The following is a 15,596-nucleotide window of genomic DNA, read 5'->3' on the forward strand; positions in this document are numbered from 1 at the left end:
CGCCCTAAGAGAGACACTGCGCCTAGAGACACTGCAAGAGGGGCCACTGCAAAGGGAAATACTGCGAGAGCGGGGTCCAGAGGGATGAGGGAAGAGAGCCTCGGGGTCCAACTGTTCAGCAGGAAGCCACCCTTGCGGAGCTAGGCTTGACACCGGAGCAACTAAAGGGCGTTTACAAGGCCATAACAAACAAGGCGGCAGCAGTGTGCGAGGACGCATTGGACACCTGTGAACAGCATCCAGTCCTCATGATGCTGGTTGACGTCACCACGAGGAGAGGGGACTGGATGGGGGCCCTAATTGATCTCGCCTCTGACACTAACTATCTCACACACCAGGCAGCAGCGGATCTCGGGCTTGTGGGTGAGCCTGTCACACTGGTGGTGCATGGTGTGGGGGGGATGGAGACAACTGTGGATACAAGGAAATACAGCGTGTCTCTCAAAGTGGACATGAAGGGGACCTTGCAGAGCCACGACATGGTTTGTTATGGGCTGGAGGAGATTGCTCATATAGACTATTCTGTGGATTCAAAAAGTTTGGAAAAGTTTTTCCCAGGAGCTGTCAAGCCGGGTGAGTTGAGGCGCCCGCAGAAGGTGGACATGCTAATAAGTGCCAGAGAGGGACGTTTGGCACCTCAGCGTTTGATGAGGTGCGGCGATCTTGTACTGTGGGAGGGGCCGTTGGGAAAGACTGTCAGTGGCGTGCATCCTGGATTATCAGAGAGCGTGGGGTTGGCCTCCTGTCAGTCAAGGACGCACACTGCCTGCACGATGAGAGCGGAGGCTGTGAGGGTGAGCCCGATGCAGAGCAGCGTGGGAGTCAAGACCACGGCAGCAAGCAACGCGGACGTCATCAAGTGGATGCAGTGGGACAGCATCGGCGCTGCTTGCAATCCTCTGTGTGGGGGCTGTCGTTGCGGCAAGTGTGCTCCAGGGGGAAAGGAGATGTCACTTTCTGACGAGAGAGAGCATGAAATCGTCAGAAGTGGCCTGACATTCAAGCAGAGTGACGCTCACAGCGACAAGTCGCACTGGGACACTAGCTACCCCTGGAGAGAGGACCCTGCTACCCTGCCCAACAATAGGAGAGCTGTGGAGGCGGCGTTTCTGAGGACCGAAAAACGCCTCCAGCGGGATCCTAAGTGGAAGGAGGCCTACGCGAGTCAGGTGCACGACATGGTCAAAAGGGGGGCAGCAGTCAAACTGTCAAAGGCTGTGATGGACAATTGGGACGGACCGGTGTGGTGGGTTAACCATTTGATGGCACCCAATCCACACTCTGTCACCACGCCTGTCAGAATAGTCTGGGACGCTAGCCAGGAGTTCAGGGGGGTCAGTCTGAACAGCATTCTGCTGAAGGGCCCAGATGTGCTGAATCCTATTCGGGCAGTGCTACTCCGTTTCAGGGAGGGAGAGCATGCTGCCATCGGAGATGTTTCTAAAATGTACAATTCCGTGTGGCTGGAGGACCGGGAAGTACACGTTCACCGGTTCCTGTGGAGGGATTCTCCCGCTGACGTTCTGGAGGATTATGCAGTGGTGCGCGTGAACATGGGCGACAAGCCGGCTGGTTGTATTGCACAGGTTGCCATGCGCGAGACCGCCAACCTGCCTCAGTTTGCTGACAAAGTGGACGAACGGAGCAGTATCGTGGAGAACGCTTATGTGGATGATATTCTCCTATCTCACAACAACCACCAGAGACTAAGTGAAATATTAGCCGGGGTTGACGCCATTCTCGCAACCGGGGGTTTCTACCTCAAGCCCTGGGTGCGATCTGGTCAGAGTGGGAGGGGTGAAGCGGAGCCAGCCAGTCCCGGGATTATTGTTTTGCCTAACCAGCTGCGGGAGGAAGACAACAAGGCCCTGGGAGTTGGATATCACGTGGCGGAAGACAGCCTCTTCATCATGGTTGCCATCAACTTTTCTAAGAGGAAGAAGGGGATGCGCTCGGAGGAAGACCTCGCTGAGGAGGACGTCGACATGAAGACACCGGATCCTCTCACTCGTCGTGAGCTGCTGAGCCAGGTGGCTGCGCTGTATGACCCCATCGGACTGGCAACACCACTGAAGCAGAAGGGAGTCATTTTAGTTAGGAGGGCCTTTCAAGAGGCTGGGACTCTAACAAAAGACACCTGGGACCTGCCGCTGTCTGATGATCTCCGTGGGAAGGCTATCGAGCTTTTTAAGGAGTACTCCAGACTCAGCACCGTCACTTTCCCTCGGAGTATTACTCCTCCCGGCTGGGTGGGAAAACCTTGGGGAATTACATTTTCTGACGGGAGCATAGACTCTTATGGGGCAGTACTTTATCTCCGCTGGGAGACGAAAAGCGGAGTACAGTCCCGGCTGGTGGAGTCCAAGGCCAAGTTAGCTCCGCTGGACCAGAGAGGCGAGGCAGTCAGGGCGGAGATCTGCGGAGCTGTTTTCGCTTCCCGGCTGAAGGAGTATGTGCTGAAGCAGGGCCGTGTGGAGGTGGAAAGGTGGTTCCACTTTGTGGACAGTCAAACAGTGCTGGGTGCCATTCAGAGGGAGAGCTATGGGTTCCAGACGTTCTTCGCCAACCGGGTCGGTGAGATTCAGAATGCTGGGCCTGTAACTGACTGGTGGTGGATTCCTGGGGAGGAAAATGTTGCTGATCTTGTCACGCGGGGGTGTTCTCCGGAGGAGCTAGACGGAGATTCTCGATGGCAGAGAGGCCCTAGATTCTTGTCCCTGCCAGTCGAAGAGTGGCCCATGAAGTCAGCAGCCGAGGTGGCTTTCGAGGCCAGGGAGAAAGTGAGTGTGTTGCAGAGGAAGGCATTCACAGCTGTTGTAACTAGAGCCCAGGCGTTGAAACTAGCTGCACCAGGCGGCACCTCCCCAGCTGTGGGGCCGCCATCACTTGCTGCTGCTGCGCCTTCCGTGGGGCTGCCACCAGACGCTGCTGCTGTGCCTGCTGCTTCCGTGGGGCTGCCACCAGACGCTGCTGCTGTGCCTGCTGTGGGGCCAATCAACGTAAACGTGGAGAGACTTTGGGGGGAGGCTCTGGTGGACCTAATGGACCTGAATAGGTGCGGGTCTTTGTCCAAGCTCTGTGGTGCCGTGGGATATGCCCGCAGAGCAGTGCACACCTGGTTGCTCGGCAGGACCGGCAATCGAGCACAGTGGGAGGTGGTGCTGACAGTTAAGGAGCGCACAGCTGCGTTTCAGGACTTGTGCCTCGCTGCCCAAGCTGGTGTGTCCTTTCCCACAACTACACTGGAGCGGCTAGTTGTGAGAAAGGAAGAGGAGACAGGACTCTTGCTGTGCCACGGTCGTGTTCAGTCCGTGGAGTTAGAGCGGCCGGGGGTTCCTTTAATTCCGTACGGAGTGCGGGTCAGCACCCTCCTTGCTGAGCAAGCTCATCGTGCCAACCACGAGGGGGTTGCTGGAACCCTCCTCCGAATGAGACAGAAAGCCTGGGTTGTGCAGGGCCCCAGAGTTGCCCGGAGAGTGATAGACTCTTGCCTGTACTGCCGACAAATGAGAGCTAAATTGAGCTCTCAGGTGATGAGTGATCTCCCGTCTGTACGCACCAGCCCAGCAGCTCCCTTCCAATTCACCACACTGGACCTGTTCGGGCCATACACCGTCAGAGATGCTGTGAGGCGGCGGGTAAAGAAGAAAGTCTGGGGAGTGGTCTTCAGCTGTATGGCTTCGCGGGCGATCTATGCAGACCTGGTGGAGGACCTCTCCACAGAGGGCTTTCTGATGACCTACCAGCGGTTCACAGCGCTGAGGGGCCATCCTGCGAAATTGTGGTCGGACAGGGGGACTAATTTTGTGGGGGCCCAACCTGCTTTGGATGACCTATACAGTTTCCTCGCGGGCATTGACAAAGACAGTGTCCAGAACAAGGCGGCTGTAGCTGGGACTGATTGGGTGTGGGGGTTTAGTCCTGCGGACTCACCGCATCGAAATGGGGCAGCAGAGGCGGCCGTTCGCATTTTAAAAAGGGCTTTGGGTAGCGTTGATGAGGGAGGGAATCTGACCACTCTGGAGTTCCAAACGCTACTTTACCTAGCAGCTAACCTGGCCAACGAGAGGCCTATTGGGGCTAGAGCACAGGTTCAAGACGAGGGGGTGGAGGTTATTACACCAAACTCATTGCTACTGGGGCGGGCGGGGCCCAGGGGTGATAACCTGGGATTCGAGTTTCCTTCTTTCCCTTTCAGTAGGCTTCGGGCGGTCCAGATCGAAGTGGACAGGTTCTGGAAGCGGTGGAGCCAGTTGGCGGGTCCTCATCTTTTCATCCGCCAAAAGTGGCATACTCCGGCCCGGAATGTCGCCGTCGGTGATCTAGTGTGGGTGGCGGACCAAAATGCGCTGCGAGGACGGTTCCGGCTGGGCCGTGTCGTGAAGGCGTTTCCTGACTCCAAGGGAGTTGTCCGGGACGTGGAGGTGCAAACATGTCACAGCCTTCCCATCTCCTGGTCTCAGGTAAAGAAGGACGGCGTGCCATGTCCCACTACCTTCCTCCGCAGGGACGTGCGGAGGTTGGTGGTTTTGATCCCAGTGGAGGAGCAGGTATAATGTAGTTATAGTCTTTTTGGAGAAAGATGGAGACCTGACAATGATAACTTTATTTTCTGTTCTTTGTGCTCGGATGCTGTTTCCATACGGTTCATAATGAACGGATGCGTTGGACTCAGCGAACATTGTTCCCTTCCAGACGGTTCATAATGAACGGATTGCGTGCTGCGGACGGACCTAACCTTTTTATTCTATCTTTTTATAAAGGACTTGTATGCTCCCATTTGTATGGCCTATTAGATTGAAGCAATCCATAGCCCAAGTGGGAGGTGTGTAGTTTATAGGGTCTTTCCGACCATATTATACATTTCTACAAACATGTTTACAAACATTCAAGCTGGTAGTGAGTGACCTCTAGAGGAGAGAAGGGGTCTTTTTCTTCTCCGCTGCTATGACGTCAGGATTGTTGTTGTAAATGTGTTGTTTGTCGTGTTTACTGTCTTTACTCATGTTCTTTGGGGGGTTGGATCCTGGGGGCATGTATAATTTCGGGGATACTTTTTTATAGGATTTATTCCGGTGGGTTTAGGATACGGGAAACATCCTTATTTAATTGCAACGTATGTGTGTTTATGTACGAGAGGTCCACATGTGTTCTTGCGCGTGCGCAGAAGAGTTGTTTTGACCAGAAAGTTTTCATTCCATCGCAGCGTGAGAGAGCGTTCGCACGTAAATAGAGAGCTGGTAAGACAATTGTGCACGAAAAGTGATCATTCTGTGTAAAACTCTTTTATTATACTCATATATGTTGTTAGTTTATTTATGCATGTTTCGTATATTATTAATGGTATTTTCTTTTCGTGTGGTTTTGTGTTTTCAGTTAAATAACCTGCAACTACTACTACAACACCTCATGCTACCGTTAGCACCCATTGTTCTAATGTGCGTAGATTCTCTGGGCTGGCTGAAGGTAGAAATACTGTACCAGTGATAGTTTAGTTAGATGACCATGTGTGTTTATGTGAGAATGTGTGTGTGTTTTATTTAATAAATTACCAAAAGACAGTATCGGTGTTCGTGTTGATGTTGTTGTTGAGTGATTACATCAAATCTTTCTACGTGTGTACGTCCCTGGACCGAGGGGAAGATCTTAAGTTAGGTTGAGCTTTAGGATATCGGTACACACACGTTAACACACGCGCAAACACACACGCGCTGACACACACGCGCAAACAATGCGGGGGCGGTGTTTGTTGTTATATCAACACGAGATGGTGTACTGACGTTAAAGTAATGTCACGAACCTGCACACCGGAGTTGGAGTGTCTGATGCTCATGTGTAAGCCCTTCTATCGGCCGAGAGAGTTCTCTTCTATCATCCTGTCTGTCGTCTATATCCCACCAGATGCCTCAGCTACATCTGCGACACAACAGCTGCATAATATCATCATGGAGGTGGAGAATTCCAACCCGGATGCAGTGGTGTTTTGTCTGGGTGACTTTAATCACGTCTCCCTAAAGAAGGCTCTACCGAGATACAGGCCTCAGATCCACATTCCCACGAGGGAGGATAAGACTTTGGACCAATGTTACTCTGTCATTCGAGAGGCGTATCATGCTGTGGCGCGGGCCCCTCTGGGTAAGTCGGACCACATCACAATCCTGCTGATCCCAAAGTATCGTCAGAAACTGAGGGTGGAAAAAACAACCATAAAACACATCAGGAAATGGTCTCCTCAAACAATAGACATGTTACAGGACTGCTTTGATTCCACAGTATGGAGTGACTTCTGGTCTGACCAGGATGATATTAACACCTACACTGACACTGTTACCTCCTATATTCAATTCTGTGAGAATGTCTGTATTACAACTAAATCTGTCACTGTTTACGGCAACGACAAGCCCTGGTTCAATAATGAAGTGAGGGTGCTTTGTAGGAGGAAACATGTCGCTTTTAAGCAGGGGGATTTAGTGCAATATAAAGCATTAAAATATGAATTCCAACGTGCCGTGCTTAAGGCTAAAGCTTCCTACAAAGCTAAACTTGAAAACAAACTTCAAGCTAATGACATCAGAGGTGTTTGGCAAGGGCTGCAGGCGATCACTGATTATAAAACCAAGCACCATGTTCTAGACAGTGACCCCTCTCTCCCTGGGAGGCTCAATGAGTTCTACTGTCGTTTCGATGGTGGAGTTTATCAGCCCCCCTCCTTTTTGGAAGAGCAGGGGGACACACCTCCCACTGCATCAGAACATGACGTCAGAGTTCTGCTCCGCCAGCAAAACACCAGAAAGGCAGCAGGGCCTGACGGCGTGTCGCCTGCCACCCTTAAACCCTTAAACACTGTGCCGACCAGCTGGCACCAGTCCTCACTTCCATCTTTAATCAGTCCTTGCTACACTCTATCGTGCCTGCTTGTTTTAAGTCAGCAGTGATCATCCCAGTCCCAAAGAAGAATAACAACATCACCTGTCTTAATGATTATAGGCCTGTTGCCTTAACATCGGTCATTATGAAGGTTTTTGAGCGGCTGGTGTGTAGATTAATGTCCAGCATCTCACTTGATTCCCATCAGTTTGCCTATAGGGCAAATAGAAGTGTTGACGATGCAGTGTCCTTGTGTTTGCACTCTATCCTTCAACATCTGGAAACCAGGGTTGTGCCTGTATATGCACGTATCTTATTTGTCGACTACAGTTCTGCGTTTAACACCATCGTTCCTGTTAAGTTGATCCAAACCCTACAGGAACTGGGTGTTAAACAATCCATTTGCAAATGGATTTATGACTTTTTAAGTGACAGAAAACAAGCTGTCAGAGTCGGCAAATTAATCTCACAATCCAAGGTTTTGAACACAGGTGCCCCCCAGGGCTGTGTTCTTTCTCCTTTTCTATATTCTGTCAACACATATTTTTGTCAATCACACACTAATTCAGTCCTGTTGTTTAAATTTGCAGATGACACCTCTGTGGTAGGCCTAATCACAAACAGTGATGAATCTGGCTATCGCAATGAGATAGATGACCTGGTGAGGTGGTGTGAGAACCATAATCTCATACGTTAAGTATGAGATCAAAAACCAAAGAGTTGGTTGTTGACTATAGGAGGAAGAACAAAACCTCCCTTCCTCCTCTCTCCATAAATGGAGTAGAGGTTGAGAGGGTCTCCTCGTTCCGGTTCCTCGGAACCACCATCCACGAATCCCTATCATGGGAACTCAACACCAGCCTCAAGGTCAGTAAATCCCACCAGCGTCTCTACTTCTTGCGGCAGCTTAGAAAGTTCAAGGTCAGTAAAACAGCTATGATACATTTCTATAGGTCAGTCATTGAGAGCGTGCTCACCTTTTCCATGCTTGTCTGGTACGGTAATACAACCGCACAGGACAGGACACGGTTGGAGAGGGTTACACGTCAGGCAGCTAGGATAATTGGTTCGAGCCTTCCATCGCTGTCATCACTCTATCCCACTAGATTGGTGAAGAGGGCTAAAAAAATCATAGCCGACCATTCCCATCCAGCCCATTACCTTATCAATCTCCTCCCATCAGGTAGGAGATATGGCAGGGGGATTTAGTGCAATATAAAGCATTAAAATATGAATTCCAACGTGCCGTGCTTAAGGCTAAAGCTTCCTACAAAGCTAAACTTGAAAACAAACTTCAAGCTAATGACATCAGAGGTGTTTGGCAAGGGCTGCAGGCGATCACTGATTATAAAACCAAGCACCATGCTCTAGACAGTGACCCCTCTCTCCCTGGGAGGCTCAATGAGTTCTACTGTCGTTTCGATGGTGGAGTTTATCAGCCCCCCTCCTTTTTGGAAGAGCAGGGGGACACACCTCCCACTGTATCAGAACATGACGTCAGAGTTCTGCTCCGCCAGCAAAACACCAGAAAGGCAGCAGGGCCTGACGGCGTGTCGCCTGCCACCCTTAAACCCTTAAACACTGTGCCGACCAGCTGGCACCAGTCCTCACTTCCATCTTTAATCAGTCCTTGCTACACTCTATCGTGCCTGCTTGTTTTAAGTCAGCAGTGATCATCCCAGTCCCAAAGAAGAATAACAACATCACCTGTCTTAATGATTATAGGCCTGTTGCCTTAACATCGGTCATTATGAAGGTTTTTGAGCGGCTGGTGTGTAGATTAATGTCCAGCATCTCACTTGATTCCCATCAGTTTGCCTATAGGGCAAATAGGTAGGAGATATGGCAGCATTGGGAGTAGAACCTCCCGTTTTAGAGACAGCACATACCTCCAAGCAGTCAGGCACCTTAACGACACTCTTGCACTACAAACACAAACTAGACGGTATGCACTTTAAATATGCACTTTAAAAATTGCTACATAATTGCACTAAGCAGTTTCTTCTACTGTCTGTACTGTATACATGTGCCAAAGCTGCAGCTTGGTCCTGGTTTGGTTCTGTTTCTTGTGTCTCTTTTTGTTCTTGTCTTTTGTGCTGTTGTTTATTGTGCTGTCTTGTATGTGAGAGGAAGTACCAAGACAATTTCCTATCAAACTTGTTTTGAAATGGCAAATAAATACTTGAACTTGCAGCAAAAATAGCAGATTGTAGTGAGCTTGTAGAATTGCTAGTTTCACTATTCGGCATACGGTATGACGGTAAGTATGTAGGGCTTAAGTAGTTAACAGAGGACAAAACTTATAAACGAGATACGAGCGAGAAAAGTTGTCTCTCATTGGACTGAATTTTTATTGAAGATGTTCAATACATTGGGAATAAAGGTGTTCAGTTCTGGATAGCAACATGGAGCATTACCAGAATCTTTTAATTTATTTGGAATCTTGTTATAACGTTTTAGCATGGTCGGTATTCTCCAATGACAACATTCCCAATTTAGTCTCTCATGTGCGATAGTCACTCACTGTTCATATTTGTGCAGAGTGGCCTGCAGCAGGCCCAGGGAGTAGACCAGTCCTGAGGCGAAGCTGAGCTGCTCTCCACGGGATCCCCTCATCGCGGTTCCCTGCAGGGGGTCACCGTTCAGGTCAAACTTCTCCTGGGCCTGCTTGCTGATCAACTCCGCCTGCAGGGGAAATGACACACGGACATGTTGGGAACAGGTGGTAAGCAGAGCCTGAGTGATACATCGGTTGGCTGATATATGGCCATTGTTTTACTTATTTGTCGACGATCAGTATTGTAATTATGCAGCCGATGTGTCCCAATGTTTTACCACTTTCAACAGAGTGTCCCTATTTGGGCATGTCATTTTAAGTGAACATTAACAAACGTTTTCAAAACAATAACAAAAATAGTCGATCTACAAGCTCACGACACATTGTGAGCTTGTAGATAGGCTATTTCTGAAAATGTATGAACAGGGCTTATGTTGTTAAATACATTAAAATACTTTTTTTTACAAAAGATCGGTCAAACATTAGTGGTCTAGGACTCTCCAAAATCAGGATCGAACCCATGTGGCATTGGTCAGACTATTTTTTTCGTTTTTTTGCAGATCACACACACCTTGCAGATGAGCCTTGGAATGAGCAGCAGCACCAGGATACAGTCGTGGTCTCCTTCAATGGCGGAGGAAGGACTCAGGCATGAAGGCGGTGAGGAGGGACACCTGGCGGTTAGCCTGGCCCACCTCCATCTTCCTCAGTTCCATCTCGATGGCCTGGAAGACACACAGTCAAGGTTGGGTATAGAAGTTAGGAACCATATCCAAACTGCCAGGTACCCATGAAAATGAAGGAATCGGAATTGATAAATATCGTAATAATTTTAGGATCCAGAAATGATTATCCTAATTTTATGATATGTGAGCGGGTACAGTGCTTTAGGCATCAAGTAGTCATTTTTCATTTTATTGCAGATTGTTGAAGTACAGAATATAAGCTTTCATATGATGTATCATTCATTGAAATTGGAACACATTTGAAGAAGATGTGACCATTTTAATCTTGCTATCTATAATAGTCCAAACTGAGATAATCCCTCCTAAAGAATTTCCACTTCTATAGCACCTCTCAGCTCCAGGTAATGGGCGTGAACAATGGGTAATTTATTCAACCTAGCCACTCCTCTAATCACTCCCCCATTGACACCTTTCAGTCAGCTGTCCACTATATAGAAATTTGATGCAACACAATTACATATTTTTTAGGTATTTTTACTTAACTGGAGTATTTCCAATACTTTGACTTCTACTCCGCTACAGATCAGAGGAAAATATTGTACTTTTACTCCACTACAATCATTTTAAACTTGAGTTACTAGTTACTTTGCAGATATAAATTATTACATTATAAAACATACATTAACCACTTTAGCCCTATTTTATACATAGTCTATTTGAAAATAGCTGATCTACAAGCTTACAATGCGCATTGCGACGCGTTGTGAGCTTGTAGATCAGCTATTTTCAAACATTTTAGTACTATACCTTAGGTACTTTAAGTACATTTTGATACCAAGACTTTAGTACTTTTACTTTGATTGAACACCACAAGAGAATTTGTTAACAAAGACTTTTAGAGCCAAGGTTACAATTAGGAAAAGATTCAGGTTGGGGTCAGAATTAGGATTTAGAGTTAGGTTCAGGGTTGCAAACGGCAAAAAACACTCATGGGGGAAAAAATGCATTTAAAACGAAAATCCATCCTAAAATGTTGCGGTAAGTAAGTATAGTAGTACAACGTGTATGTGTGTAGTGATCTATGCACCTGCAGGCTGGCAGTGTGGCGTTATTATGAAACCCACGCCGCGTCCTGGCAAACCCGCTGTGATTGGTCAGTAGTCGCTGTGATTGACAGTTCTCGTTTTTGCTACTATGCCTATACCTAACCTTAACCCTAACCCTAACCTCAGTAAAACTATGCCTAAACCTAACCCTAACCCTAACCCTAACCTCAGTAAGACTATGCCTAAACCTAACCCTAACCCTAACCCTAACCTCAGTAAAACTATGCCTGCCAGGGAGCCAATCAGACAGGTAAGGCGGGTCGTAATCCTGGAGCGTTGGTGGAATCCATAATCAGGCGGCAGTGAGCTCTCTGTACTTGTTGATGGTCTGCTGGTAATCGGCCATGGTCTCCTGGGCAGCCTCAACTCTCTTGTGGGCCTCGCGGACCTTTCCCCCCCGCTCATGTCCAGCTGCTCTCTCAGCTCCATCTCAGTCTCTCCCTGCCGTTCTCCTGGAGCTCGTCGTTCATGTCATTAATGGCCTCCTGTTGGGAGGACAGAAGAGGGGACCGACCGTCATGTGTGGTAGTATATACATTGTAAGGCGTAGAACAAAGCCAAATGCAGTGGTGGAAGGAGTACTCAAATCTTTTTACTTAAGTAAAATTATCAATACTACAATGTAGGAAAACTGTTACAAGCTAAAGTCTGGTATTCAAAATTTACTTGGGTAAAACTACAAAAGTAGTGGCATCAAAGTGTACTTAAGGGATAGTTCACCCCCAAAATGCCGTTTTCTATCGATTACTCACCGGCAGCGGTTCTGTATTGATGACCGCTGCCGGTCATCAAATTATTGGCTTAGGAATGCGACGGAAAGTTATTTATAGGCATGGCATATATAGGCATGAAGGCGGTGAGGAGGGACACCTGGCGGTTAGCCTGGCCCACCTCCATCTTCCTCAGTTCCATCTCGATGGCCTGGAAGACACACAGTCAAGGTTGGGTATAGAAGTTAGGAACCATATCCAAACTGCCAGGTACCCATGAAAATGAAGGAATCGGAATTGATAAATATCGTAATAATTTTAGGATCCAGAAATGATTATCCTAATTTTATGATATGTGAGCGGGTACAGTGCTTTAGGCATCAAGTCGTCATTTTTCATTTTATTACAGATTGTTGAAGTACAGAATATAAGCTTTCATATGATGTATCATTCATTGAAATTGGAACACATTTGAAGAAGATGTGACCATTTTAATCTTGTTATCTATAATAGTCCAAACTGAGATAATCCCTCCTAAAGAATTTCCACTTCTATAGCACCTCTCAGCTCCAGGTAATGGGCGTGAACAATGGGTAATTTATTCAACCTAGCCACTCCTCTAATCACTCCCCCATTAACACCTTTCAGTCAGCTGTCCACTATATAGAAATTTGATGCAACACAATTACATATTTTTTAGGTATTTTTACTTAACTGGAGTATTTCCAATACTTTGACTTCTACTCCACTACAGATCAGGATGTAATGTAATGTAAAAAGCTCACATTAGATACGGAAGGATGGACAACAAGCTGCTGAAGGACAAATATGTACGTATGCTGTTCGTGGACTACAGCTCAGCATTCAACACCATTGTCCCAGCAATACTTGACAAAAAGCTCAGAGACCTAGGGCTACACCCAAGCATGTGCGACTGGATACAGGACTTCCTGTCCAACCGACATCAGGTGGTGAGAATGGGCAGCATCACATCTGACCCCCTGACCCTCAACACCGGAGCACCCCAGGGATGCGTGCTGAGCCCTCTCCTCTACTCCCTGTACACGCATGACTGCACAGCAACACATGTCTCCAACACCATCATAAAGTACGCGGACGACACGACAGTGATAGGCCGAATCGTAAACAACGACGAGTCTGACTACAGAGATGAGATCAACTCACTGGCGCTCTGGTGCCGGGAGAACAACCTCGCTCTCAACGTCGACAAGACCAAAGACCTGATCGTGGACTTCAGGAGGCCACGGAGAGACCATGCGCCCATCCTCATCGACGGTGCTGCAGTGGAAAGGGTCAGCGAGTTCAAGTTCCTCGGAGTACACATCGAGGAGGACCTTAAATGGGAGACGCACACCACACACGTGAAGAAAAAGGCTCAGCAGAGAGACTGTACTGGCTCCGCCGCCTGAATAAGCTTGGAGTAGGACAGCGCAACCTCAAGCTGTACTACAACAGTTCGGTTGAAGGCGTCCTAACAGGCTGCATCACGGCCTGGTACGGGAACTGCACTGCCCGAGAGAAGATCAACCTACAGCGAGTAGTGCGATCAGCAGAGCGAATAATGGGAAGCGACCTCCCAGCGCTTCAGGATCTGTACAAGAAGCGGTGCGTGGTCAAAGCCAAGCGCATCATCAAGGACAAGTACCACCCAAGTCACAGACTGTTCAGAACCCTACAACGACCGCGACCGGGCAAGGGGACCTATCGCAGTATCAAGAGTTCCACCACCAGGTTCTGGAATAGTTTTAACCCGGCTGCTGTCAGAATGCTGAATGAAGCATGAGCCCTTTTCAGCAGCCTGACAACAGGCGGTACTGCCCAGCTGGTTGCAGACTTTTCTGGCTCTTCCTGAACACACCTGTGGATTATTATACCAGGAAATGACTTGGACTTATGAGGAATCATACCAGCGGAAAAAACCCTTTAAGTGTACAGTTTGTGACAAAAGCTTTAGTCAAAATGCTAATCTTAAGAAACACATGTTGATACACACAGGAGAAAGGGCTTAAATGTACTCTTTGTGGCAAAAGCTTTAGTCAAAATGCTAAAGATTACTTTTTGTTGCTCTCCTTCATGGAGCTACTTGCGGATTATACCAGGGTCAGTCCACCCTTAGGTGAACACGCACTGACCCTCTGCACCTTAATCCCCATGTATAACGCACAAACTTTTTTTTTATTTTTATTATTGCGCTCAGAAACATTTGGCGGACCCCTGTAGTAACGCTGAGGACCCCCTAGCGGTTCCGGACCCCCTGTTGAAGACCTCTGTATTAGTCTACAGATTAATAGTTTCATAAATTAATACATCAATTATTAGTACAATACAGACCATCAATCCATCTCTCTTAAAATCACTCCCAGTTCTTTCACTTTTTAATGGCCAGTAATCCATCATTTAATATGGAGGCAGTCAAGAAATCATTTAGGGTGAATAAGATGCAAAAACGTGTCCAAATGACATCTGCTTGCAGACTGACAGGAGGAGTCTAGAAAGGTAGATTTGGGACCTTGCAGACGAAGAGCAGCAGGTCGGCATGGCACGTGAAGTCCATGGAGAGCAGGAAGAGGGCCAGCTTCTGCACGACGGAGATGCAGCGCTCGTGGGCCAGCGTGAAGGGCAGGGGTTCCACCTCGGGGGCCTCCTTGGCCGCCGTGGCCTCCGTGTCCAGCGTGAAGCGGGGACACTCGGCGGTACGCCGCAGACGAATCAGGTCCTTAAAGTGCTGGGATCAAAGGAGCAGTGGGAGAGCGAGGCACGAGGATACCAAGAGTTACTAAGTTGAACGAACATTTAATCATTCTCCATGTTAACCCATGTTCAGAAAGCCCCAACATCACAAGTTCAGCCGTTTTAAGAAAGCTAAATAAGGTCTTTCATTAAATTAGGGTAGCGTTGAAGTAGTTTGTTTTCATTGTGGTAGCAGATATGTGATGATTTATGTGGGAATGCTCACCTTTGATGTGGCCTGTTTGAGCTTGGCCTGCTCCACCAGGAGTTTATAGGAGGAACCTTTGTTGCTCTGGATCTTTTCCTTCTCTTGAGTATTTCCAATTTCCAATACTTTTACTTCTACTCCACTACATCTCAGAGGCAAATATTGTACTTTTACTCCACTAGAATTATTTGAAAACTTTAGTTACTAGTTACTTTTAAGATATAAATGATTACATTATAAAACATACTTTAACCACTTTAGCCTTATTTTATACATAGTCTATTTGAAAATAGCCGATCTACAAGCTCTGTGAGCTTGTAGATCGGCTATTTTCGACATGTGCGACAGTGAAACGTGTCTGGGCGGAAACAATTGCTTGACAGTTTGGTTCCGCATCGACAGTTTCTCCACAATTTAGAGGACATAATCATAAATATGATGATCCTAATATACAATTGAGAGTGGCGCGCATGCGCGACCGACACGGTACGACCGACCGTGTACCGTCTACTCTCATACGGTCCTTTTCAACCCCAAAACAAGCCCCAAAAGAAGCGCGACCATCCGCTTACAATAAGCGGACATGGCAGTTGCCAGGTTCAGCGAGAGAAACAACAACAAACAACAAAGCCACGTCGTCCTCTAACATTAGTCAACCCAGTACAATGCTGCTCGGTGCAGATAAACACTTGTTGAACCAAACAGTGCGTC

At 47.8% G+C, this 15,596-nt stretch overlaps 2 protein-coding genes across 2 annotated transcripts in view; both read right to left on the reverse strand.

Annotated features, from left to right (window-relative positions):
- The window catches only part of kcnq1.2 (potassium voltage-gated channel, KQT-like subfamily, member 1.2), a gene marked incomplete at both ends in the record, with an annotated part of 592,759 nt that overhangs the window by 173,349 nt on the left and 403,814 nt on the right, over window positions 1-15,596 (reverse strand). The window lies entirely within an intron of this gene.
- Window positions 14,436-15,596, reverse strand: part of LOC311047833 (dual E2 ubiquitin-conjugating enzyme/E3 ubiquitin-protein ligase BIRC6-like) — a gene marked incomplete at both ends in the record, with an annotated part of 1,224 nt that continues 63 nt past the window's right edge. Inside the window, 2 exons of the mRNA XM_084060784.1 lie at window positions 14,436-14,672; window positions 14,904-14,986. Of these exons, the coding sequence (XP_083916910.1) occupies window positions 14,436-14,672; window positions 14,904-14,986 (320 nt within the window). The remainder of the gene's footprint in view (window positions 14,673-14,903; window positions 14,987-15,596) is intronic.

This window comes from Gymnoscopelus microlampas, assembly GCF_963454915.1.
Source record: "Gymnoscopelus microlampas genome assembly, chromosome: 6".
In the NCBI taxonomy this organism is placed as follows: domain Eukaryota; kingdom Metazoa; phylum Chordata; class Actinopteri; order Myctophiformes; family Myctophidae; genus Gymnoscopelus; species Gymnoscopelus microlampas.